Source organism: Apis laboriosa, unplaced genomic scaffold, assembly GCF_014066325.1.
Source record: "Apis laboriosa isolate Shangri-la unplaced genomic scaffold, ASM1406632v1 scaffold26_cov146, whole genome shotgun sequence".
Taxonomy (NCBI): domain Eukaryota; kingdom Metazoa; phylum Arthropoda; class Insecta; order Hymenoptera; family Apidae; genus Apis; species Apis laboriosa.
In genome coordinates, this window is record NW_025222592.1 from 3,083,907 (window position 1) to 3,111,583 (window position 27,677).

Here is a 27,677-nt window from a genome sequence, read left to right on the forward strand (position 1 = left end):
AATTTTAATCTTTCAAGCTATACAGACCTATTTAAGATTTTCATCAACCTATAATTTCAATCTACATATATAAAAATCAAAATAGAATCACTAAAGGTTTTTCTCAAATTTTTCTAAAATTTAATTTTAGAACATTAATGCTATATAAATTAAGCAATTTTATGAAATACTTTTCAATATTTAAATAATTTAATATAAAAAAAATTTTATAAAAAATTTCTGTGAAATTTATGATGCACATTATTTTTTAAAACTTGAAAAGAAAAGCTAGATTTGTTGAATTAAAATCATAAAATGGTTATAAAACTCATTTAATTTTTCTATTCTAAAATATTATAAAAACAATATCTATTATTACCCCTATAAATATTCTATAAAACAGAAAATCAAAGAAAAATGAACTCTCTTTTTCCCTATATAAATATAATTAAAGTAATTATATTTTGAAACATATTCTTTCAATATTTAATTCTAGTTATACTTTGAAATTTCTCTTCACCAAATATAGTTTTTGCATAAGAGTAACGAATACATTTGCATTACGTTATATTTCTCTAAACTATCAAGCTAAAGACATGCAAAAAAAGTACTCACTCTTAAACGCAGCTTCAACCCCACGTAGCCTTCCAATGACAACTGCAAGTTGTTCCTTGTGTTTTATACTGTCCTGCTCGGATTGCTCGTTGAGCGCACGTTGAAGATTCCTCTCCGCTTCTTCTTCCTTCAACGTAATCGTTTCCTGAAGATGATCGGCATGCACTTGTTCTTGCAATTTCAATTGTCGCCGCAGTTCGTCGTCGAACTTTTTCTGCTCCTCCAACAACTGCAAAACAGGGACAAATTTTGATTAATCCTTTTTCAATCTCGGATCAATAATTTTTCATTTCTTATTGATTATTAAATTTTATTTTCGTTCTTTTTGAATAGTTTCTTTTATTTTGAATTATTTTTTTATGGAAGATATAGAAATATTAAAGAAAAAGATAAAATTTTTGGAATTAGCAAAATTCATTTTTATCTTTGTCTTTGAATAAGAAATGAAAATTCAATTTTTCCTAAGATACAAAGAAAGAAAAATTTGAATGTTATTGAAGAAAATGGACAAAATCTAGAGTTTGATAGATAATGTAAATCAAAAATAATTTATAAAACTCTTTGTGCCTCTTATCTATAAATTTGATATTTCCAAAATGTAAATATTTTGAATTAGAATGTAGAAAAAAAAAATCTAAGAAAAAATGCATCTCAAAATATTCTTTTATATTTATCTGAATCATGATGGTAATAAAATCGTAATATTCAGTTGAAGAAACGGCGTTAAGAATTAGGAAAGCCTGGAGCGTAGCTCGATGTAGGACAAAGAATGACAGTCAACGAAACCGCCCCTTATATTTCAAAACATTGCTTTTGGGCAACGAGGGCGTAAACAAGGAAAGAACGACTTGATTCCTCGAGTTCTTCATCCAGAGAACAAAAGTATACACGGGGTGTCTTGGAGTACGGGAAAATATTTAAAGAAACCGTTTGTGAGACCGTCCTCTGTGAAAAATGTCAGACATTTTCCATCCCCGCGTAAGCTCTAACAATGAGAAAAATTTTTAATACAAGAATGAATTTTAAAAAAAAAAAAAAAAATTAAACAAGACATGGAAAAATATATAATCCATGAATTACATATAATATCCATTCCGACTTCAACTTGTTGTAACAATTCAATTTCTTCGATAAAAATTATGAAATCAACTATGCTCAATTAAAAATAAGTATGTACTTATTATTTAAAAATTTCGTGAATTCTATTTATTTTCTGATCTCTTCATACAAATTCTCTATCTTTATTTAAAAAATAAAAAATGTGTGTAATAACTTTAAATACTCCTGTATAAAAAAAAAAAATTAGATACTGTTATATTTTAACTAAATATAAATGTACATAATATAAATAAACCTAAATAAAAAATAAAAAAAAATCCTACCATATATCTAATTAATCTATTTCCCTCAGAAAAAAAATTCAACATCTCGAAAATCCTCGATCCAATCGAATCGAGGATTGAGTTTAACCACCGACCAACAACGACTTTGACTAATTATCTGCGCCTCGAGGCTCGCCACCCTTATTGACAAGCGAGCCAAGCATCTGCCCTAATATCCACAGCTTTCTTCGTCGTTCTCCGCTTTCGTTTTCCGCTTGGCGGGCAATGCACACGCCTGTATCCACCCTTCTTCCCTATGCAAGGGAATATCGTGTCAATAATTAACGGTCGGCTGACTCGACAAGCAGCCATGTCGAGGGTAAGAGACAACAGTGAACAACGTGGAGACTGAAGAGCACGAGATACTTAGCCGTTAAATCCTTCGATTGGCCAATCCTGATCGATCCCCCCCTCTCCCGATTAGGGATCATCATCCTCGTATACAAGCATTGGATTTTCCATCAATTCGACAGAGACGCGATCGAATCAATTGGCGATTTAATCTTGGGGATTAGAAGTGTTCGTTATGTGTAAAGTGAATATGAAAAAAAAAAATTATTTTTTTTGTCGTTTTGTCCTTTTCAACGGAATAAAAGTTGATTTCGATTGCTAATTGGTTTGAGAAATTGATAGATTTTCGTCGAAGTGTGTAAATTATTATTTTTATTGATTTTAGAAATTCAATTAACTGTTACGAAATTTAGAATAGAGTATAAATACTCGTTTATATTATGATTATTATTAAATTTATTAAATTATTATTAAATTAATAACAAAAAAAAAGAAAATGTAAAAAGAAAAATTTAAAACATAATCAAATTCGTCGCATTTATTATATTAGTAATATTAATAATTAATATTAATATTAGTATTTATTATATTACTAATAATATATAATATATACTAATTAATATTAGTATTTATTATATTATTTATTATACTTCTTCTATTAATTACAATTAAATATATATCAAGATTAATAAATTCCACCAATAAAATATTTACAAAAATAATATATACACATTCTTTTATCTGTTATACAATTTATATAATTATTGTTATATTGTTATATTTTTTAATCATGAAAATGAAAAAAGAAGAAGAATAATAATAATATACAACATTTAAAAAAAAAAAATATCTCTTCAACAACATCTTAAAATGCTTTTCACCAACAGAACTCAAACAAGATCCTTTCCTAACAACCAAATCGGTTCCGAACAATTTCTCTCGAACACGTCTCCTCGTCACGAGGACAGCCCTTGTCTGTTCACGTAACTCGAAAATTCGTCATGTACTCCCGGGCGTGAAAATCGAACAGCCTCACCGAAGGGAACAAAGAAACATAGAAAACAGCAACAATAAAACAAAACAAAAAAAAAAAAAAAAGAAACTAAAATAGAGAGAACGAGTCTCTCTGGAATACAATGGGCCATCGAATGCGTTTCCAGTCGAAACGAAACGAGGCGCGAAGGGGTTGAAAGAAAGAAAGAAAGAAAGAAAAAAAAGAACATCGAAAAAGAAAAGCGTAGAGAGAAAGAGAGAGCAGAAAAAAAGCAGGAAAATATGATTTCTGACACCTCGGTGGTGTTTCTCATGGCGAGGAAATTAAATTAATCGGACGAGTGATCGCGCGCGGCGGTCAGAACGAAGAAAATAAAAAAACATAGGTGAACAAAGAGAGATTTTCATCGCGGCATCGTGCGAACTATGTTAATCCGATGCATCGTTCTCTAATCCGTTTTGAAAAATCAAAAACCGTCCACCCGGCCATCTGCCGTGATAACTGGTAAAATGGAATCGAAAGAATATCGGTCTAGTTTTTCGGATTAGAGGGGGAAGAGAAGCTCGATTTCGCGAAAGCTTTCCATTTATAGAAGTCAATTTGTTCTATTTCAGATAAAGAAACGAAGAGAAATTCTGAAATGTGTTTACTGGTTTCGAATATAGCGAAAAATGGAAACGTATTATAAAAGATATAATATTTTTAATAATTTTTTTGGGGGGGAGATAATATTTATTGTTGTGCGAAATAAATTTTGGATATTTTGATTTAAATTTTATCGAAGTGATCTTCATCGAAATTTATGAATTTTGCATTTTTTAATTTTTAAAAGATGGAAAAATCATTATAATGATTCATTTAGATATATATGATATACATTTCTATAACATATTCCTAATTTCATTGTTGTAATTTTGTATTGTTTTCCCTTTCTTCAAAGATTGAATAGTTTCTGTTGTTACTCCCTACCTAGAACACTCTCCCTATATAGAATCATCCTCTACATGGTAGAATTGCTTCCTTAAACGTAGAAATTTTTCTATGTCCCAATTTCATTACGGTTTTTACTGAACTTCAGAGAGATATTACCTCTCTCAGAGGGAAGACACAGTTTGCAGAAGGTAAGTAGATTATTTTCTCACCACTGATTCTCGATGGACACTGTCCACGAAGTAGTTGGAACTGGAAGAATATCACTAAAAATGTTTATAGCTACTATAAACATTTTTCCAGGAATAATTTTGAAAAATACGTCTAATTAATAAATAACATATAAAAGATAATTGAGAACAATTTTTGGAAATTCTAATTATTTCTTTTAATAATCGAAGAGGAAATAAATTCAAATATCCTTTGGAAAAAAACGTCATATGGTCACCCATCCTTTAATGAAACCTTAACAAATGACACTTCACTTTAGAAAGCATCTATCATTGGCCAAATGTTTTACACCACATTCGAATTCAAATAAAAAACTCTTTAATAAAACATTTAAAGACATATTAATTCATAATTATTGATAATTGAAATAATGATGCTGATTTTAAAAAATGAACTTTATAAAATGTAATTATGCATATTAAAATTTATTTTTATTATTTAAATTATAAGATATTTTTATAAGAATATCTAATTACAATTTTTTTTAATAATGATACCGTAATGATATTATCGCTTTACAATTCTGCAACTTTATTATACAACCATGTTTTTCTTCTTATCTAATCTCTATAATCTTTAATTATACTTTAATACATACCTATACACTTATCCTCATGTATGCCATATATATGCACTTCTAATTATCTTTAAATATCAAATTACTTTAATTTCCACTATCTGAAATATTCAACATTCTAGATTGTATATTTAATAACCCCAATTATTAAAGCAATAAATGAAACCAATATATCACATTTTAATCTAAATATTAATGTCCATCATATACATTTATAAATATTCATAAATATCTATAAACATTATTTTATCTAACCTATTATTCCTAACATTTTTTTAGACACCTTATAATAAATATAACAACAATATATAAATAATGAATTAATAATATATATATATATAGATATTGTATGATGAATCTTTAATATTTTTTCAGTATTTAACATAATTTAATAAATAAAAACAAGACCTAAAGTGTTACAAAAAATTTTCCCAAAAATTAAAAATGAAGATATGCTTAAAAAAGAAAAAAAAAAAAGAATTATATCAAAAATTCTTTGAAAAAAAACGAAACACATAATCCCGTGTCATTCTTCGAAACTTTCAACATCCCAAAGACGAGACTTGCGCGTAACCCGTGTTACATACCCGTTTGTCCACCTTCTTCGGGTTCCACCTTAACGAAATCGAGTGGAAGGCAAGGATTTAATAACGGGGTGTGGAATCGACTTGGGACGATCGATACGTCCATTTCCGATCGACGCTTGAAAAGATATCCGGCCGTAATAGTTTCGGTTTGACGGACTGATGGCCACGGGTCGAGAACCGGATCCCGATCCACTCTGACGCAACGAGTCGATATTTTAATATTCAACGGTCACCGATTCTCGGCCCTGTGAACCTCTAAATTGACGACGAGATGGGGGAAGAGAGAGAGAGAGAGAGAGAGAGAGAGAAAGAGAGAGAGAGAAGATAGCCGACAGCAGAATTTTTGACACTTCGATATTCTATCCAATGGAACGAATTTTCTTCGAAATCTATCGTCAAAGTGACAATAGGAGGGATGGATTGAAAGTCAAAATTTGAAGAGTGGTTTTATTAACTTGTGTTTTTTTCGTGTTGAAAGTTTTAAATTGTTTGTGTTTTTTAATTTATTGTTGATTGGATGTTTAATGTGTTACAGAATTTTCGCTCGATGTCCATTTTGGAAAATAATGAATATGGTAATAAATGTTCATTAAACTGTAATGTAAATGTTCGTTAAAACAGGATTGGACATATTATCGAAAAGAATTATGATTTATCATATTTTCATGATAAATCATTGTATTGTTTCATCTTGAATATATTTGAAAGATAAATTATCTTAATACTTGTTATTTTATCACTTAAATATTTGTTATCTGTTACGAAAATATAAAGATGTTTTTATACAGAATTCCTATTTCTAAAAGCTATTTTTCTTTTGTCTAAATTTAAATGTATATTTTTTGATCTATGCAATTCTGAGATGAAATTTTTATTTTATATATATGTATTAAAAAATTTATCAGATTTATTTTTTATTCTGTTTGAAGTAATTCTTCGTGTTTTTTTTTCTGCTTTAATAAAAACTGCCCAATCCTGTAAATGTAGCTAAAATTGCAAAGAATAGAAAATAATATTCTTCTCGATACAACTTTCTTTTTTTGCTTGTTATATTCCAAAAAAAAAATTTGTACTAAAAAAGTAGGTTAAAATAAAGTAAGACTAATATTTCTTATTAACAAAATAAGATTAATTAAATTAATGAGCAGCGCATAGTAGGAACAGCAAGGGAAAGAATTTAAGTAGTATTAACCCGTATATAGTAGGACACGGTACTTCACAGCTGCCTACGCAAATTCTAACAAAATTCATGCACCTAAATTTTTCACATTTTTTTTTTTTCTTTTTTTCCATATTTCAAAAAGACTTTATTCAAACAAGAGAAGAAAAAGAAAGGGAAAATTATGTTATCGTGAATAACGTTTTCGAAAAAAAGTAACGTGGAATAAGTAAGATTAACACAAAAGGACACGAGCATAAATCGTGGCCGAAACTATTCTTGCGAGAAAAAAGGCATAATGCTTCGCCATAAAAAAAACTCAAACATCCGTTGCACGGCCATTTTTCACGGATTTTGGATGCTTCGAGCCAATCGATCTCGCAGATAATAAATCAACATCCACTGTACGATATTCAACCCTTCAGATTTTCAGAGTTTCTTTTTCTGTGATCTATTTATAAATCACGTTGCAACGTATGCAAAACACGAATAAATTTATAAATTTATAAATTTTAAACCTTTTCTTCTCAACTGTTGTTAAACATTTTGATTTTTCGAATTTAAAAAAATTGAAATTATAATTATAACAAAGTTGTACATTTACTTTTATAAAATTGGAATAGGAAAAGGAATTAATGAAATGAAATAACATCACAATTATTATTCTTTAGAAAGAATATAATGCACTGTGATCTTTACCAAAAAATGAAATATTAAAGATACATAATTATATTAAATATCCTTCAAGAGTACAGATTGTGATCCTTACATTACACCCAATTATTCCTTTCTGCTCGATTTAATTATCTACTACAAAAATACACTCTTTCTTTTTCATTTTATAATATAAAACATAAGCCTCTCTAACCATGCTCTCAATCATCACATGAAAATTGAATATTCGAGATTAAAAAAAAAATCAATAAATAGATTACAATATTAACAACAAGCATAAACATCTCCTAACATCAATTCGTTTGTCCACCTAACCCAAATTCCCGTTCTTAATTCGAAGAAAGTCGATCCAAATTTCCAAGTCTCATCCCCGGGATAAATTCGAATTGAAATCGCGTTAGGGATGATTTTTTCTCACTGATATGCCTATGACCGGGCCCCGAATTATTCCATGTTACGGCCATAAACTTGGTAATGGGAGGGCGCAACACGGGCTAATCGATTTCGTTGGAACGAAAAGAAAAAAAAAGGGGTGAAAAGATGAAAAACGTTACATCTGGTTGGAACTGAGGAATATCACAATTTACGGGCTGGAAACGCGGTAATCTCATTTCGGAATGAATCAAACTCATTATATATATATTTTTATCAGAAAATTTGATCGTTTCAAAAGCAAATTCGAAAAGTTCTATTTCAATTTATTATTATTAAACTTCCTCGAAATGTATATATCGTTTTGTTATACTCGTTTAAAATATTAAACTGATCAATTTTTCTTATAGTTTTTATAATTTAACAGACAATAAAATAACAGTAAGTTAAATAATATGTTATCTTTCTTATCATTATCTTTTCTAATTGAATTAAAATTTCATCCAGCCAGTGATATTAATTTATATCAATACTCTCTGGTAATATTCAACAGGAAATAGAGAATAATAAAAATACCACAAATGATATATCTATCTATCACGTAACGTCAATTTAAATTTATTATTTAATCCTCTTGATGATATCGAGCGAAATAATATAAAATGGGGTAAAAATAATAACCTCAAAAAAAAATATCACGTTTCAAACAAATTTACATAAAATTTATCCTTCACATCTACACTATATCACCTGGCGCAATATTTACAAAGAAGAATCAGAATCATGTCGCGACTCGTGTTTCCAATTCGATACAGAGATCAATATTCCCTTCGAATAATGATAAGGGATTCCGTTTGACGCCAAAATTTGTGCTCCGTATGAATGTTTAATTCATCGAGGAAGATGTTTGGAACGCGGTGCACCAGAACAAAGAAGAATGCAGAAAAACACCTTCCCCGTATCCATAAAGAATGATGCTAAAACCGTCGACATATCCTTTGTGATTGAATTGTTATTAAAAAGGAAGAAACCCGCACAACTAACGCGACAAAGCATGATAGCATTGTTTCTCAAGATTAATAATGTCAAATTTTATGCATATAACATATAAGAATTTTGAAATAATATCGATCGAGATTTGTTTATTAGATTATAATTGAAATATTGAGATAGTGTGACGAAAATATTTATATTACGTAAATTATTATTACGAATATATAAAAGAAATTATACTAAAATCCTATTTTTCACGATAGGAATCTTTTTTAAAAATTCTTCTATTTTTCTGGATTTCGAGGTTATCGCTTTTTTTTAACTACTTAGTGATAATTAATTGTTGAGATAAAGACGAATCAATGATCTAACACTACTATAAAAAATTGATAAAAGTTAAACAATTGATAAATATATAGCAATTGATAAATATATGAAATATCTATGACAGAAAGATTATCGAAGGAAAATTAAGAAATTGCCAAAATTAAATTTGTCTGTCAATGTTTGAAATACAATAAATAAGTTATTGTTAAAGAAAATTTTAATTTGTCGAAGAAAAATCGAAGATTTAAATAAAAGTGAAAATTTTTAAGTTTTTAAGTGAAATTTTTAAGTGAAATTTTTTAAGTGAACGCTTGTTGTTACAATTTCGAAGTATGTGTCCACATACTTACGAACAAGACTGTACGTCAACTTTGTCCCTCATTTGGTGAAAATTGAAAACCTTTGAGGAGAGAAGCATACAACGTTAACTACGAAACTCTTGCCAACGAACAGAAGGAATATTTTATGCGAAAATGTTGAGTAACAATTTAGTAGGTCCACCCTTTCATCGCGGCCCATCTCCTCCACAGAGGTCTATAGGAATTTTCTGTCAAAAATTCTCTCTTCCCGTCGCCCGGCTTCCCTTTTCTCGATTAGGACACAAAAGAAATTATTCACCAGCTACGTTACAAAACTCGTATGTTCTTTCTACAATCTCTTCAATTTTGAAACAAGATGCGAAACAACGGATGTAGATGTAAGTTTTCTCCAGAACTTAAAGGTTATTCGAGGGAAAAGAGGATTCGTCGATATTGCAGCAAATCATTTCGAGCGAACGAGCTTTTTAAAGCTCGTAAATGCATTCGAGTTTTATCGATTTCGAAAATTTTACTATTTGACGTGATTTTATTTAGATTTGCACAAAACACAGAAATATTGGAAATATATTATTTTCTATCGAATTGTGCAAATTTATATTAATTGCATTTCAATAATAGTTTGATATGTATATTTCAAACACCTTAAACCTTTAAAAAAAATAAATATTTCTCTAATTTACATATTTCTATTGTAAACATCATTTTATATATTTACTTTAAAATATAATTAATTTAATAATTAAATAAAAATAAAAATTTACTTTTAATTCTTTCAAAAATAGAATTGTATAATTATTTTTCAATTCATTTCAGTAAAAAAAAAAAAAAAAAAAAACTTGTCTTTATTCACTGAGATTAGAAAATCATATGATATACAAATTTATTTTTATTTTCAAAAATATTTAATTCAACACGACAATATTTCAATGTAAATTGTATTAGGATAAATACTAAAAGAATTGAAGATTAATAAAAAATATATATTAGCTAATAAATACTAACTGTAAAGATTATGAAAATAAATTAAGAAAATAACTAATTTTAGAAAATATTACCAATCAATAAAAAATTAAAAAAAGATCCTCCTCAAAACCATTCACATCAACAATTATTGATATAATATTATATCTTTTTATAATTAAAATTAAAACTATTATTAGATCAAGTTGTACTATTAGATCAAGTAACTATTAATTAGATCAAATTAATTATCAATAATTAAGTAATATAAAATAAATAACATAAAATTTTACATTTATTTCAATAATAAATAAGATAAAGTAAATGATATATTCTTTTAATTTAAAATTGAATTAATTTTAATTATTAATAAAAATCTATTAATAAGAAACCTAAATTGAAAGTAAAATATATTTCAAACAATAATCAAATAAATCATTCTGTATATTTAATATATGTCAATCGGTACACTATCATTCTATTCTCTCTATAATTCAAGGCAGAATCATAACTCGCAGCCCCAATGGAATCGAAGGCAAAGGACAAACTCCGGAGACAACTATGATGACAATAAGTCATAGTGATTCCTCTGAGTGAGGATATCTCGGTGTGACTAGACGCGTGCATACCGAATATACCGCAAGGCTAGTCTAAAGAGATAATATTGCCTGCCTCTAGCGAAGTATTGGCATTGGGCCAAATGGAAATAGATAAAAAGCCCGAAGGGTGGCAGAATCATTCTTCCATCCCTCTCCACCCATCATCCTTTACCAAACGGACAGATATACATCCATATACATACACAGAGGGATATGAGATACGCCACACCTCTATGTGCATCCGTACATAACGACCAAGTGTGTTATAGTATAAGCTACGGTTCTTTTCCAATGCCAAATTCTATCGATATACCATGAATCTCTATGTACTCATCGCGATGTTTGCCTTTAGAGACTGATATCGATTGGAGGTCTATTCGTATTAATTTGAATCTCATTTCATATGATTTAATAACGAGCATATGCATTATCTCGACAGAGTTATTATCGAGGATGTCATTATTTTTTATACGCTGTTCGTAAATATCCCCACCGAAAGTTAACCACATAATTTCCAAACAATGCGTGAGAGCATAAATTTTGAATTTTCACAGCATTACGCGTAAATTATTACATGGTGCACAGCGGTTTTGAATTTTCTTCGACCACATTTGAAAATTAAACGTTATTTCATACGATAAATGCAACCACGGTATTGTAATATGTAGAAACAGCATATATATATTATTACAGATATATGATTTTCAATGCAGTTACTGCAGTAGTAATTTTTTATGTTATCGAAAGTTGGTGAAGTAATATTAATCCTCCTACCTTTTGACTGAACTCACTCTCATAGATCTGTTTCTCCTTGTCCAACTCAAGGCACACTAAAGTATGCAATCTCTCTTCAGTCATTGTTTCGCCTGTTGCCTTTAATGCTGCTCTGATTCTACTTTCGTTGATCGTCTGTAATGAAACACGAATTTTAAATTTATGAAACTTTATATTTGAATACTTAATGTGAACTTTGTAATAATATTTACCCTTGTTTTTTCTAATTCCCTCTGCAAGTTGCTTACTTTATTATACATATGCAAAACAAACAAATCAAAGGTATTTTCATCAAGAGTAATTTTTTTTTCATGAATATTGATATTAGGAAATAGTATCTGAAGTTCTTCGTTAAGATTTTCACGAGCCATTTTGACTTGTTTCCAATAACGCTCTGCCATATTCCCACATTCTATTTCCGTTTGATATTTTTTCTTTGCTTCGTCCACATCATCCATGATTTTCTTAATGTTTCTTCGAGCAGCTGTTTTCATATGCGATGGCGCGTCAAATTTAGGATCTTTGATTAAATTATATATTTTATTAAGTGATTCAATTGCTTCATTGGCAAGGTCTTCTGCTTCTTTAACGGCCTCTTTCTTCTTCTCAGTTGAATCTTTTAGTCTAAAAATATTTTAATTTATTACAAATAAATAATATTAAGTGAAGAAAAGTTAAGAGAAAATTTTATACACATTAAAAAAAAATACCTGTTCCAAATGGCGCTACCAACAGTGGCATGAAGACTTTCTACAACTCTCATCACATCTTTATTGTAATCTTGAATAACACATACTGCTTTTTGATAAGCTGCGATAGCTTTAGATGCAGCTTCACCGCATGATGTTTCTAGTTCCACCAGATTTGCTGGCATTAATTCCTCAGGTACATCCTTAGGAGGCGGCGTAGGTTTTTCGGCAACTGCAAACATAAAATATTTTATACGTTTATTTATGTTTATTTATTGTTAAAAAAAAAAATTTGATATTATAATAAATTTAAAAACCTACCAATTTCAATTTCCTCTCCTTTTTCTTTACTTAATCTTATTTCAGCATAAGGTTCATTAATAGGTGGTTCCTTCTTATCAATGAGTGGTACAAAAGTTGGCTTTGGTGCTATAGTATACACATTATTGTTAAATGTTAGTAAGCAAAATAATAACTATTCTAAATAAAACAATTTTTTATATAAAAATTTTATTAATTTAGTAATTAAAGAAAAAAAGAAGGAAGAAAGGAAATAGATTTAGGAATTATTAATAGGGCTCACGTATATAATCTTCAACTTGTGTACAATCTATTCTTTTCTGACCTGTTTTTTTTGAATCTCCTCCAAAAAGGGAACTTATAATTCTGAAATAACAAAAAATAATAAATTATTTATATAAAATAATTCATTTCTATATTCTTATTATTCAACTAAAAATTCAAATATTAAATATATAATTAAATTTACGTTTGCTTTAATGTTTCAAAGAATGTACGTATGAATTCAAAGTAGGATGATTCCTCCTGAAAGATGATCTGAATAGTCTTGTCTGTGCCAGGTATCCAACCTTCAAGATTTGCACGAAATTTTGGATCATGTTTTGCATAAAGCAATACACCTGATGCTCCTATTGCCACAGCAGTCAAAGTTAATACTGTTTTTGTGGTTCCTCTGCTTTTCTCCCTTTAATAAATATTGTAATTTATATTAAATTTATTTGATAAACATTTTGATATAAAAATGTTTTACAAATATATATATATATATATGAAAAGATTTATTAAGTTGATTTAGAAAAATTATAATTATTTACAGATTTACCTTTTATTCTATGATTTTTATTTTATTTATAAAACATAATTCTATATTCAATTTTTTTTTCTTTTTTTGAAAGAAAAAATTAAAATTTAATGAGTTCAATTATAATAACACACATATAATTTTGTTATATAATATACATAATATAAAAATGTTCTCACATTTAAACTTTCAATACCTTTTTGGTGTATCAGTTGAATACTTATGTATCGGTATTCGAGATATAAGTTTGACATCCTTGGAAAACCTAAAACGCATAATTATGATCACAAAATTAATATTTAAGTTTTTATTTTCATTAATTGATTTAATATTCATAATATTTTATTTAATTATACAATTTATATACATATATTCATTTTTATTTCCAATATTATCATCAAACTATATAATAATTATATAATTACTATGTAATAATTATATAATAAATCTATAATAAACTTTTACAAAAAAAAAATTCATATGAAACATTTAAATATGATAAAACTTGCAAAATCATTGAATAAAATAGGTTGTAACAAACATAACCTAACCTAAACCTAAATAAAAAAATTTAAAGGAATTTATATATAAAAGTTTTTCTTAATGAACGTTTCTTAATAAAATATTATTTATGATCAAGATAAAAACGACAATTAAATCCTCTTTTTTTAAAAAAACATTCAAACGACAAGTGTGACACTCGTAAAAATTACCAAACATCTTACCAAACAATCGGAAAATTCGTTCACTCACCTACATTCCTGGTCGTATTTAATTCGTGCACGTGTCTCATAATACCTAGTTGTCAAATACAGTCTGGAGGATCCATTCTTTTTGACCTGAAAGATCAACGGTGGCGATGAAATCGTCTGGAATTATGTAAGCTCCTAAATTTAAGCCATCTTGTCACACGAGGCGGGCAACCTTGGTCTTGTTTGCAGGAATATTCACTGACAACTTGCAAAAACATCGTCATCATGACATGACTACGATTTTTCACGCAGATCACGAGTTATATCTCGTCAGAATAGCAGCAAACAATAACGAAATATTTAATATCAATACAGGAGACGACGCGACAGTAATGTCTATCAGCACATAGTGAACGACAGTTTTTTCTATAATTTCTTCATATTTTTTATCAAATTCACGTAACGCAAAACCACCAAATCAGTATGGGTACAATCGCTTACTTTTTACTTACTTTACGTACCCTATTTAGACCGTTGCACGGAAATTTTAATCCAATTCGGAACATCTTTCGGGTGGCCGGTCAGGCAGCCAAAGGAAAAAGGGAACGACGGCACAAAACAGCTGGTTACCGACGGAACTAGAGGAAAAGAAGAATGTTGCGTATTGTTAGTATCGCTATTCGAGGTATGTAATAGAAACTTTTTTAGGAATTCACTAACACTCCTAATTTTATATTAAATGATAATTTAGTAGTTTCATTGTAAACTGTTATTCATTTAAATTCAATAAGTCATTGCATAATAATTATTGCAACTTCATAAGTTTTAGGTTATGTTCACTTAAATTGAATAGCCATTTTGATTTTCTGACAGAAGGAACATTATGGAATTGTAAACAAGAGCGCGCTTATTAAATCTTTATATTGAACTTAACTTAATAGAGCAATTAATATCTTATCTTATAGTTTAAATCAATTTTTTCATGGAATTTTAATTATTTGTAATATAATTAATATTATTTTTGTATTTATATTTCAGCTTTGCATACCAATATTAATTTAACAAATTCTCTTGTTCATAAACAATTACCTATTACACAATGTATTCAACAAAGATTCTTTGGTGCATTTTCTTCTACAATTTATAATTGGAATAATGTTTGTCATATAAAGCAAAAGCCAATTCTTGGGTATGTATATTTAAAACAAATTATATATATTATATAAAAATAAATTAATATTATTTAGTCTCAATAATATAATTAATGTTCACAGTCACATAGATATTAATAATATTGTACCTTCAACACTAGTACCTACAACAACTTCTGTCAGAACAGTTATAAAATATTCTAGAAAAAAAGGTAAAAGAAAAACTGTGAAAACCGTGCTTAAAAGATTCTACAGATTAAATTGGTAAGATTTTTAATAAGATTTCAATAATGTATTTTATAATATTTATTAATATATATTTATTTATAGGGGTATATGGATCAGAACTCTTGCTGGTCGTCATAAAAAATTATGGAAAAAAAATGGTAAACGGCGATATAAATTAAAACAGCATGTTTTCTGTAATGCAAAACAGTCAACTTTATTAGATAAAATGGTAAATCACTATTGGAGAAGACCACACTATTATGTAGATGATCCTTATACTCCATATCATACACGTGAAGAGTTTCCTTTTACAAGAAAACAACCAAAAGAATATTAAATAATGTAATTTGTAGAAACTTTGTTAGAAAAATTTATATTTAAAAATAAAATATTTGTACTCAAATTTCCTTGAAAAATTCACTAAAATCATTAAAAAAATTCACCTATAAATATATATATTTTATTTTTTTTAAAATAAATATAATATTCAAAATTTTCAAAATTATTTCATTTACAATGCTATCAAATTATAAATATTATATTTAGGATTAAAATATTAATGATTTATCATTTATAATGAAAAAAATTCAATCATCGGTTGCTTTCGAAGTTGAATCATTTTTTATCGTGTCACGTGATTTCCCCTACTACAACTCAATAACAGAGTGGCGCAATGTGTTCACTTGTATTACTGTACTATACTAGTTGTAGTTCGTCTTTCGTGACGAGTACTTTATCTTTTTCATTTGTTGGTAATATTCTCATTTTTTTCTCTCTCGTAGGAACCATTCACAACGTGCGTTCCTATCAAACCGACACCTTATCAACGAAAAAAATGCCTTACCGTGGTAAATTACGATTACTTAGCAGAGCTTGCTTCACCTTCAGAAACTCGTGTGCCGAGAAAAGCAACACGCATTTCGCTGCTAGTATACCCGGTAGGAATTTCTCTACCAATAGAGCGGTCAACATGAGGTAAATCAAATCTAATCCAAAATTTTAATGAAATAGCCGAAAATTTATTAAAATGATTAAATATTACATTTTAAATAATCTAAAATAGTCGAATTTCGCGCGACATTTTTGATTGGCCTGTTTCAGATTTTATCTGTGCATCTGTTTTCTATGCTTTTATAATTTCGTAAAGTAAAACAGACATAATTTGCTTTTTTTCAATAGCATATTTCAAACATATCAAACTAAAAAATAGAAATATAATAATAATTGCATAAGTTGAATAGTTGAACACTGTCTGAAAGAATCAGTAATAAAAAAAAACAGTAATATGCAGAAAAAAATTAATTAGATTTATAAAAGCATCTTTAGATTTTCATGTCTAATGAACATCTTAATATCTATTGTTAAATCAGTACAGATTAATTATGTTAAATTAATTTATAAAGAAACACAATAATTAATTCGATTCAAATATCTGAATTCGTTCGATTAAATATAATTATATCATCGACACTAAGCATCTGAATATATATACTTACGACATACTATTCGAGCTGAACATAGTCGCGTACAAATATATCGGTTAAGAAAGGGTTTGTTTAACGTAAATATGACGTCGTTTTAAAAAAAATATAATAATCATAAAATGTCATATGTAACAAAAAGATAAATGTTTAAATATTTTACAATTATCTTTAGAAAAACAGTAAGTAGTATGAAATTAGATGCATTAATATATATTATTATACTTTGCATTTTTTAAGAATTCTTTGAGATATTAATATTTTAAAAATTTTTGTAATTAATTATTATATAACTATTCTAATATACTTAATATTTATCATATAAATAAATGTAAATAATTTTAATATAATTAAAGGTAATTAATGGAAATTAATTATTTATAATAATCATAGTGATTCGAATTTGATACTAATAAGATATAATATTCTTTAAATATTTTAATTTGATTACGATTACATAACATTTATGAGTATTATAATAAATTTTATTTGTACACTTTCTGAGATATCTTATATTTTCATATAATTTTCTATAAATGGTTTTCTTTATTTCTCAATTGGTCGATATAAATCTTATAAATTTTCGTTAGATGAAATACAGGTGGCAGCAGAATCGTTAATAAATTCATATATGCATTTGCGAATAATTTGCTTGAAATTTATTGTTTTGTATCTTTTTTAGCAATTTCAGAATATACATATTTTCACTAATTAAGCAAAAATTAATTTTATTAATTAAAATTTTTTTACGATCTCTTATATCATACAATTGTATAATATAAATATTTTTATCTTTGTTTTTTGAGTTTATCTTTGTTTTTTTTTTAAACTTGTTTATCATGTATAAACACAGGATTTTGTTTGATACTGATAACTTGAAATATACAATCTTACAGATATTAAATATGAATATTATTAATTGTAAATGTATATAAAGAAATTATTTTAAATATCCCAATAAATTTAAAATAATATTTAATATTATCTATTTTAGATGCGATTATATTTTTTATTTCATACAAATAGTTGTTATCTTAATTATATTTTTTATCTTTTTGTTATATATTTACTATTTCTTTTCAATTCATATTTAAAATATCAAGTAAAAATATTCTATATATTAAAATATTTCCAATTACATTAAATTGAAATAGAAATATAAAAAAAAATTTATCGTTATTTTTTAAAATATATTATTTTATCCATATAATTTTCTTTATCTATGAAAATTAAAAATTTAGTGGATTCCCATTATATATAAATTAGTATTTAAATTTAAAAAGAACTTAATAAACGTATCTTATCAAGTCATTAAACAGTATCGATCACTTACTTTTCGTATTGTATATAGTATATACATTTGATATAATACCGAAGCTTTGAAATATGTCATTTTATTTGGCTATATATCATTCTATTTGGCTAATAAATGCACATAAGAATGAATTTAAAAGAATTCTTTCTTTTTAAATTCAGTTATTCAGTTTTGCGAAGAATATCACATTGTAAACAATTGTTAATTATTATAATTAACCGTATTATTTATTCAATATAATATAAATATATAATATAATATAAATTAAAAATATTTTTCATTATTTTTATCTATTTATTTATTCATTTATTTTTTATTTTTATATGCAGAACTATTTTATAAAAGAAATATATTTGAATTGTATTTATACCATTAATCAAACGATGAAAATAATTAATTTTCTAATAATAAATAAATTTATTATATAAATCTTTAAATACTATTTCTTATGATTTCTTATAATTAGATACTTATCAATTTGATTAATATATTTTGGTAATTTTTTAAAAACTATACGATCTATCAATTCTACGATCTATTAATTTTTTCAACTTCTAATTAATTTTCTTGTAATGATTTTCTGTCAATTTTCTATCATTATATTAAATATATATATATTTTTTAATTTTTGCCTAATTTTGTATTAAAATTTCTCATTTGAAATCTAATAAGAATATATTTTTAAAATAAATTTAAAAAAATTATTAAACTAAATTTAATTTATAATTTTTATCTATTATTTTAATCTATTTATAATTTATTGTTTAGTTCATTTAATTTATTATTTATTCTATTCTATTTGAGAGTTTGAAAAAATAATTTTTTCATTATTTTTTAATAAAATAGAAAAATTGTATTTAACCAATATTAAAAAAAAATGAATTTAGATTAATTTGGCTTAATCAGATATTAATTTATTACTTATAATTCATTGCTATTTACATTTACTTATAAGTTTATAAATTTAATAAATTGAATATTTCACATTAAATTTATCATTTAGATTATTATTTATTCTTAAAATATTTATTATATTTATTGTATAATATTTTTCATTTAATTTATATAATGGATTATATATGGATTCTGTTTTTCATATCATGAAATAATTTTCGGATTATATTTTTTTCGTTATTTTGTTTACCACAAAGATTTTTTAATTTTATGAAAGATTTTTTTATTTAAATTTTGCAATTTTTTATTACAATATTCGCATACATTATCATATAATTCTTTTTTTTTAAATATTTATTTTTTTATATTATTTAAACAACAAACAACAAGATAATTTTATCATAAAATTTATTATGATTATAATATTTATTAAATTTATTATAATGCCTAATTTTCAATAGGTTTGTACAATTCACTGGTAAAAATGGTGGTCCTCAACATTTAGGAGTGCAACTTGTCCAAGGTGGTGACATAATCGCAGTTTCGGCGGTAGATTCGAGAATTCCAAATACATTGAAAAAATTTCTCGAGGGTGGTGACGATTTATTAAAAAAGGCTAAAAGGTAAGCTTAATTATGTAATTTGAGATCGAAATGATGTAAAAACTTATTAGTGGAACTTATCATGCCACAATATTATTAATTAATACAAAAAACGGTATAAACATTATTATCGTAAAAATGGAAAATATCTCATTTTAAAACATGATAATAAGTTAAAAATAATTTAACTAAAAAATTACGATTGATCATGATTCGAATATTTAGAATGAATATTAATTTTTCTATATTCGGTTTTCTTTTTTTATTTCTTTTTTCTTTTTATATATATAGTAATTATATTTAGAATTAGAAAAAAATTGTTAAATTATAAAAATTCTAAGAATTATTATAATTTATTGAATAAATAAAATATATTTCATTAGATTCAAAACAGTTAAGACTAACTATAAAAATACCGCAAATTTACAAATACATGCTTGATGATTATATAATAATTTGAAGTTTCATATTATATTTTTAACAATAATTTAGTTGAATATTTTAAAGAAAAAAATTGATACAATTAACATACAATCGTAATGCAATGTACATGCAACTGTCATATATCTTTATCATTTTTAGCTTTTCAGAAAAAGTTTAATAGTAAACTTAATATCAATAGTAATTTTAACCTATTCGATTTCATAACCCACCATTTTGTTCCCAGGGAAGACGAGGTGAACGTGTTGACTATAATAGAGAGGTTCGTGCTATCGAAAGAACTTAGTGTGAACAAAATTCTCTGTATACCCTTTAAATTTCTTTAAATTAAGCTTCTATAAGATAGCATTAATTTATTGTGTCTGTCCTTTTCTCTATGTATAATACTGAACAATTCTCCATTGTTCGTACTTACACGTAACGCACATACGATATTTATTTATTCTTTATTTTCTTCGTAATCTTATTCTTAGCATATAATTAAACTATATATAATTAAATATATGCTAAACAATATACTCCGAATTTTCTTCTGATATACTCGACCTATAATGTACACTTATCAGTATTATATAAAGTCAATGTTATACTAATATTTTTCATATCTCGTGACTGTTTTAAATCTATCTATAATCTTGTAATCTTTCGCGGCATTAGCATTAAATTCTCATCTTACGTTATCATTTACTCTATTAGACGTGTCTTATTTCAGAGAGAAAACTCACAAACCGGACGATAGACGTTTAGAAAGCTTGTTCTTTCACGATCGCTAATTGGCCAGCTCAAAAGGACCGATTCCTGCTATCGATTACTCTTCTTATTTACAAACGATTATCATTTAAGCAAACATTGGTGCAGTACACTTTGAATATTAGACGATGTGGAATTTAGGGATGGAATGTAAAAATGTAATATGTGTGGAATAGTTTAAAATTCTAATTTAAAATAACTTTGCAAAAATTGTAATTACATCAAAATATAGAAAATTTTTTATTTAAATCGTTTAAGTATGAATAATTGAAGAATTATTGCAGAGCAGTTATGTGAATTATAATATATACATACATATTTTCTACATGAAATAATATAATCATTTTTTGTGCATTGAATCAATCTATTTTCATTCTTATTATATCTAAATGATTTATTATTTAATGTAATGATGATGTTTATTTAGAAAATATTACATTCATAATAATACTACATTCAATGCATAAATATTATTCATGTTTTGTTATATTATAATATTTCATGTTTTGTGCTTTTTTCTTCAGGTCCTTTGCTCAATTATCACGATAAACATACTTACGCGATTTTTAAAAAAAAATGAATTTTGATTGATTAAACAGTTTATTAAATTAAGTTTATTAAATTAATTAAAATTAACATAACGATGATAAAGAAAAAAATTAAATTATATTTATAGTTTCGACATAACTTTATCAAAACAGAAAAAAGGAATCATTTGATTAAATACACTTATATTGTTTCTCAAACACATCATTTGCATGATGTTTTTCCATTGAAAATCCTGAATGATAAAAAAATCCCCTATAACTAATTAGTATCTTCATAACTTATTTTATTATCGTGAATTTCGTAATTTATTTTGATCTTGAAATTATCAACATTGATGACTAAGTCAAATATCATTGTTGCTACTAATTTAAGCTATTGTTGCTCTGTTTGTGCTCAGTTGGCGAGTTTGCAAACTCTGAGTTGCCAGAAAATTCTTCATATGATGTCTAAATGAAAATATTTGATATATAAGATCTTTCTATTGATCTTTGATTATTTGAATAATTTAAATTATAATATTATAATTATATTATTATATATTTTCATTATTTTTCATATTTAATTTTTTATTTCACATCTTTCATATTATTTTTTTTTATTTGTTTAAATTATTTTTAATACTGCAAAATGTATACAAAATAACAGTTATGCAATTGATTATATATATCAATATATTTAGTTTACTTAATATTTAGTTATGTAACTACATTATTATTCAAATGTTACATTTGTACAATACAAATTATTACAAGTATTATTATAAAAATAAAAATTCTAAATATTAATAAAATGCCATTACAATGAAAATTGAAGAGTTATCAGTTGATCTTTGAGTTCAAATCGCCAACTAATATTTGTATCTTTTTCCTTATAAAATCAATCTTTCAAAGGGAAATTATATGAATAAATAATTTTTTTTATTTGTATTATGCAGGTTAATAGTAGTAGTTCATACTAACTTATTATTGTTACTTGAAATTTTTTACTTTTTTCTTAATCATTGTTTTTACAGGTGTATGAAAATTAGTTATACATAGGCAGAGTTGGACAAAATATTGTTTAGATAACAATTTTTTTTTTAATCCTATTTGAGAATTGATTAAATAATATTGATTACTTGATTAAATAATATTCTTCAATTATTTCCAAAAAATATAATTAATATCAAAAATATTTAACAAATTTTATTTTTTCAAAATAAAAGAAAACATAACATAAATCAATAATTTACTATTTAAATAATTAAAAAAAAATTACTTGATTTAAATATAGCCCAATTCTGCCATTAGAAAAAAATATGTTTTTATATTTTTACATTAGTTAAATAATTATAGAATAGTGGCAGAAGGACGTAGCGTAATACCGGAAGTGGAGGTGAATTTTCTGGCGCCAGTTACACGTATGGATAAGTTGGCTTGCGTTGGTTTGAACTATGTTGGTCATTGTAAAGAACAAGGTGTATCACCACCGGAAAGCCCTGTGATTTTTAGTAAATTCGCAAGTAATATCATCGGACCGCGTGATAATATTATGCTTCCACCAATTTCAGATGTAAGTATAAGAATAATAGCGAGAAAATGTTGATTACCAAAGTTCCATATCATTGCAAAAACCGTCTCTATATTTAATCGAGATAATTATATAACGAGATTAAATAAATAAAATTAAATAGACTTTTCAACTAATTATAGAACAATACACAAGAAAAGAGAAAGAATCAGTGTATCAATTGAATAAACAGAGATTCGAATTTTGTATTTGTAAGATAATTATCTATTTATAGATTTAATTAGGAAAGTAAACATATTTGATTAGATATTAATCTGAAATATAAATTAAAATTAAAAATAGAATTAACGAAGAAAATAGTATTAACGAAGAAAATTATTTGCATAAATTTTAAATAGGAAAATTGACTAATAACATGCTTAGTAATATGTATGTAATTATTTAATTAGTAAATGATTAAAAAACAAAGTATATTAAAGCAAAGATATATCGATTCTTATTTATATATATATGTTATATATGTTATGATTAATTCAATATTAAAATGTTTAAAACTAAATATGATACTATTTAAAAATTTATCAACTATTATTTTTATGATTATTTTGATAGAAAGTTGATTGGGAAGCAGAACTCGCGATAGTAATTGGGAAAAAGTGTAAAGCATTGAATAACAATGAAGGAGAGGATTATATTTTTGGTTATACAATAGCGCAAGACATTACAGCTCGAGATTGGCAAAAATCGAAAAGAAATGGCGGTCAATTTTTATTGGGCAAAGCCATGGATACATTCTGTCCATTGGGACCAGCTGTTGTTACTAAGGAAGCTATTTCTGATATCAACAATCTTACCGTAAAAACATGGGTAAATGGTAATATTAAACAAGATGGTAATACCAGCGAACTAATATTTAAGCCTCATGAAATCGTCGCTTATATTTCACAGTATGTATTATTCAAAACTTTTATACTTTTCCATTATGCAGATAAACTTAATTTATCAATCAAAATTGCTTAACTCCATTGTTCTATTGATTAATTCCTGTTCAAGAAATCTATTGCAGTGATTATGCAATTATACGTTTTAGATTTATGACACTATTACCGGGAGACGTAATTCTAACGGGCACGCCATCTGGTGTGGGATTCACTCGTAAACCACCTGAATATTTACAGGTAAAATAATTGAAGATCCATATTATTGATTTTATATTTAAATTTACAACTATTTTATTGTTCTTTTTAGCGTGGAGATGTATTAGAAACGGAAATACAAGGTTTAGGTCGTTTGAGAAATAAAGTTCTCTGATCTGACGAATAAATTATGCTTGTAGAAAATATACAGGAACGATTCGCCTTAAAAAAATTGAATATGCGACAAAAATAAAATCGACATCAGAACATTATGGTCAAATTATGATGTATTCTAAATTGATTCAATGCACGAAAGAAATGATACGACGATTCAAAAAACGCAACACTATCAATTTAGAACATAATGATAATAATATGAGAAATAGTTCGATGTAAAAATATCGAACATTTTTTAAAAAACTGAAACTTAAATATGCACTTATAACATTTTGAGAATGTTATACTTATTATTATTACATTATACACGAATTTTACGTATTTATATAATTAAGAGACTGTTTTCAAAAATACAAACTCGTCTGAGAATTTTTTTATAGATTCATTGTTTTCTATCAACATGCTATGAATTTATATTAAAATATTTTTTGACAAATTCATTTAAGTGAGTATTTTAATTTAAAATTTTCCTTTATTGCAATTATTTTATATTATGTTACTTACCATTAAATAATGAATAACAAAAAATCTATGATTACAATCCATAATAAAAATACAAATCACATACAAGATACAAAGAGTATATTTGATATTCAATGCATTTTCTTATTTCATGCATTCAGGAGTACTAGAAAGTATTCTTTTGAAATATCATTCTCAGTATTCTTTATTTTGAGCAATTCTATTCAGAATAAAATTTCAATATTATTTATGATTGGAATTGGAACTAAATTTCAACAAAATTACATTTAAGAAGTTGAATAAATAAATATTCTGTTGCAGAATATCTTATAGACATAAATGAAGTATATTTTATATATAAGTTGAAATAATATTTTTGAAATAATGCTTTTTTTTATTTATTTATTTCTTTTTATTTACAAAAATTTGTTTTTATTAAGCAAAAATTAAAAATAAACTTTTCTTTTGTAATTATTTTAACATTTATAAGCATATTTTTATAATCAATTTTTCAAATTTTGAATCGATTAGAATACAATATTAATTTATAAATCAATCTTATGAAAAATTATTACATTATAAATTATATTTCTAGAAATAAAATATAATTTTTTTATTTTAAATTTAATATTTTCTGAATAGAAATTAAAAAATTAAATTGTTAAATATAATGAGACTAATATATACATGTAATAAATACATAGTATAAAAAGTATATATAAAGTAATATATATATTAGTATCAGGGACCAAGTGCATTTTGTAAACAAATTAATATTCAATATTCATTTTTCTATAGGATAATTTTTAAAAATTCTTTTCTATTCGTTTTATTATTGAGTCAGAATTTGTTTAAATCTCATTGCTATATCATGCATTATATTGGAAAATACTTGCATAATATTTTGAGATTTAATATATTCCACAAGATCGTTCTAGAAATTGTAAAATCAATATAATGTAATATTTTTGACATTAAAGATTAACACATATTATAGTTTTCAAAGAGAAATGATGAAATTATGTTCATCAAATTAACATCCTGTATCTTGTATAATTATACATCAAATGTAAATTTAGACAAAGAAAAATAACAAAAAAAGTATAATAAAATTTAGATAAGAAGATTAAATAGAAGATTAAAAGAAGATAAAAATAGGCAAGAATTAATCGTTAGCACCATTTCATGAATGCTAAAAATATCTTTTTCATAAATAAAAAGTAGAATAAAATAGTATAAGAATTAATCAATATTATCTTTTGAGTATTTTTAAAAAGATATTTTTGTCATATTTAAAAGATAGCTAATAATCAATTTTTATCTTATTTCTTTTTTTATTGTTTATTTATATGTTGTTTTTCTTTTTATTTATATGTATTTCGGCACTCTAGAGATGGCGCTAATTTTCCAATTTTTATTTTATCTCTATCTTTTTCTTCTTTATTTGTTCTTTCTGTCTATAATTATATATATATTGTTCTGCAAAATTTATACATTCAAAAAATGACTTACATATCTAATTAATTTTATTATTTTCTTTGCCTAATATGGATTAAAAATATTAATTAAATATATTTGATTAAATTTTTATATGTATAAATTATAAAATATTTTATGATTTATAAATTTTTTTTACATCATAAAATTTTTAGTTTGATAATTACATTTGATTAATATTTTAACGAAATTTAGGATTATAATATTTTAACCAAATTTAGGATATTAATCATATAGGATTATATAAAATATTTTATTAAATATTTCATTTATGAAAATTTAGTATCACATTCAAATTTAATTTCAATTCTAATCACATTTAATATTGTAATTATATTTTATGATTCGAATCAATAATAATACTAAAATAATAAGAGAAAAAACAGAAATATAGGATAAAAAAATGCATTAAATTTTAAATATATTCTATATATATAATAATATTTAAAAAATAAAAAATTATAAAATTATAAAAAAATTGATAACTGTTGATAAAATAGAGTTGATCTTAAACTTGACTCTTTTTAGTTTCAGAATTACTCTCTAGATGTCACTAATAGTTCTACTCAATACTCAAAATTTGAACTAAATATCTTTTCCAATCATGATACGTTTCCCTCAATTATAATAATTATATCCCCCAATATTTCGAATATTAAAATTCAAATCCAAAACAACAAAAAAAGACATTAATCATATTACAAAATTACAAATACCAAACATCAAAATAACGAAAAATGTTTTTTATTAATTTAATTATCCTATCTTTTTCGTTCATCTTCTGTTTTTTTATTAATTTAACCATTTCATCTTTCATTTTTTTTTTTTCGAAAAATAATCAACGAACGATACTCAGAAGTATCCATCCATAAAATGATCCCAGAACACTATCCATCCACGCTCAAAGACGAGATCCCACAAAGATCCTCTATCTGACCGAGACTCGTGCACGGGACTTCATCAAAACGCAGTCAGCGGAGCGCACAGCTCGGCGCCCCCGGTTGTCGTCGACAATAGGTCGCTCAATGCTACCTAATTCGCAACAATGGCCCCCGCGGCCATATATTAATGGTCCGTGCCCGTATATATTCGCCGGCTGCCATTACATTGTCCTCGAGGAGAGCGGGTGTGCTTGCGCGCGTGTTGCTCGTCGGTGTGAGAGCACGCACACTCCTCCGGTTCCGCTTTGTCAGCTCGGAAGCAGAACGGGCCGGACGTATATTCGGGACCGGGGGCA

The 27,677-nt window shown here is 25.7% G+C and overlaps 3 protein-coding genes across 9 annotated transcripts in view; 2 read left to right on the top strand and 1 right to left on the bottom strand.

Annotated features, from left to right (window-relative positions):
- Positions 1-14,916, bottom strand: part of LOC122713779 (MICOS complex subunit Mic60) — a 56,097-nt gene extending 41,181 nt beyond the window's left edge. For 3 of the 6 annotated variants that reach the window (XM_043934543.1, XM_043934544.1, XM_043934539.1), the window contains exons 1-10: positions 14,761-14,916; positions 14,310-14,395; positions 13,753-13,821; positions 13,224-13,439; positions 13,038-13,120; positions 12,776-12,883; positions 12,476-12,686; positions 11,978-12,389; positions 11,766-11,900; positions 595-823 (exon numbers count right to left, since the gene is read on the bottom strand). In XM_043934543.1, coding sequence (XP_043790478.1) covers positions 595-823; positions 11,766-11,900; positions 11,978-12,389; positions 12,476-12,686; positions 12,776-12,883; positions 13,038-13,120; positions 13,224-13,439; positions 13,753-13,821; positions 14,310-14,395; positions 14,761-14,814 — 1,603 coding nt within the window. In that variant the 5' untranslated portion in view covers positions 14,815-14,916. The remainder of the gene's footprint in view (positions 1-594; positions 824-11,765; positions 11,901-11,977; positions 12,390-12,475; positions 12,687-12,775; positions 12,884-13,037; positions 13,121-13,223; positions 13,440-13,752; positions 13,822-14,309; positions 14,396-14,760) is intronic. The other 3 variants (XM_043934540.1, XM_043934541.1, XM_043934545.1) reach the window with 3 other exon arrangements.
- On the top strand, positions 14,792-16,030 carry LOC122713780 (39S ribosomal protein L35, mitochondrial). The gene is made up of 4 exons (XM_043934546.1): positions 14,792-14,933; positions 15,287-15,437; positions 15,523-15,663; positions 15,730-16,030. Exons 1-4 carry the CDS (start codon positions 14,903-14,905, stop codon positions 15,962-15,964), a joined length of 558 nt encoding a protein of 185 aa, XP_043790481.1. The 5' UTR covers positions 14,792-14,902; the 3' UTR covers positions 15,965-16,030.
- Positions 16,031-16,354: 324 nt separating this feature from the next.
- LOC122713690 (fumarylacetoacetate hydrolase domain-containing protein 2A) lies at positions 16,355-24,918 on the top strand. 2 transcript variants are annotated; one of them, XM_043934381.1, is made up of 7 exons: positions 16,355-16,602; positions 19,779-19,940; positions 20,587-20,622; positions 22,994-23,210; positions 23,781-24,115; positions 24,259-24,346; positions 24,417-24,918. In XM_043934381.1, the coding sequence occupies exons 1-7, from the start codon at positions 16,463-16,465 to the stop codon at positions 24,477-24,479; spliced, it is 1,041 nt and encodes a 346-aa protein (XP_043790316.1). In that variant the 5' UTR covers positions 16,355-16,462; the 3' UTR covers positions 24,480-24,918. The 2 variants fall into 2 exon arrangements, with proteins under 2 accessions (XP_043790316.1, XP_043790317.1); XM_043934382.1 differs by lacking the exon at positions 20,587-20,622 and having other exon boundaries at positions 16,356-16,602; positions 24,417-24,917.
- The last annotated feature ends 2,759 nt before the right edge of the window (positions 24,919-27,677 follow it).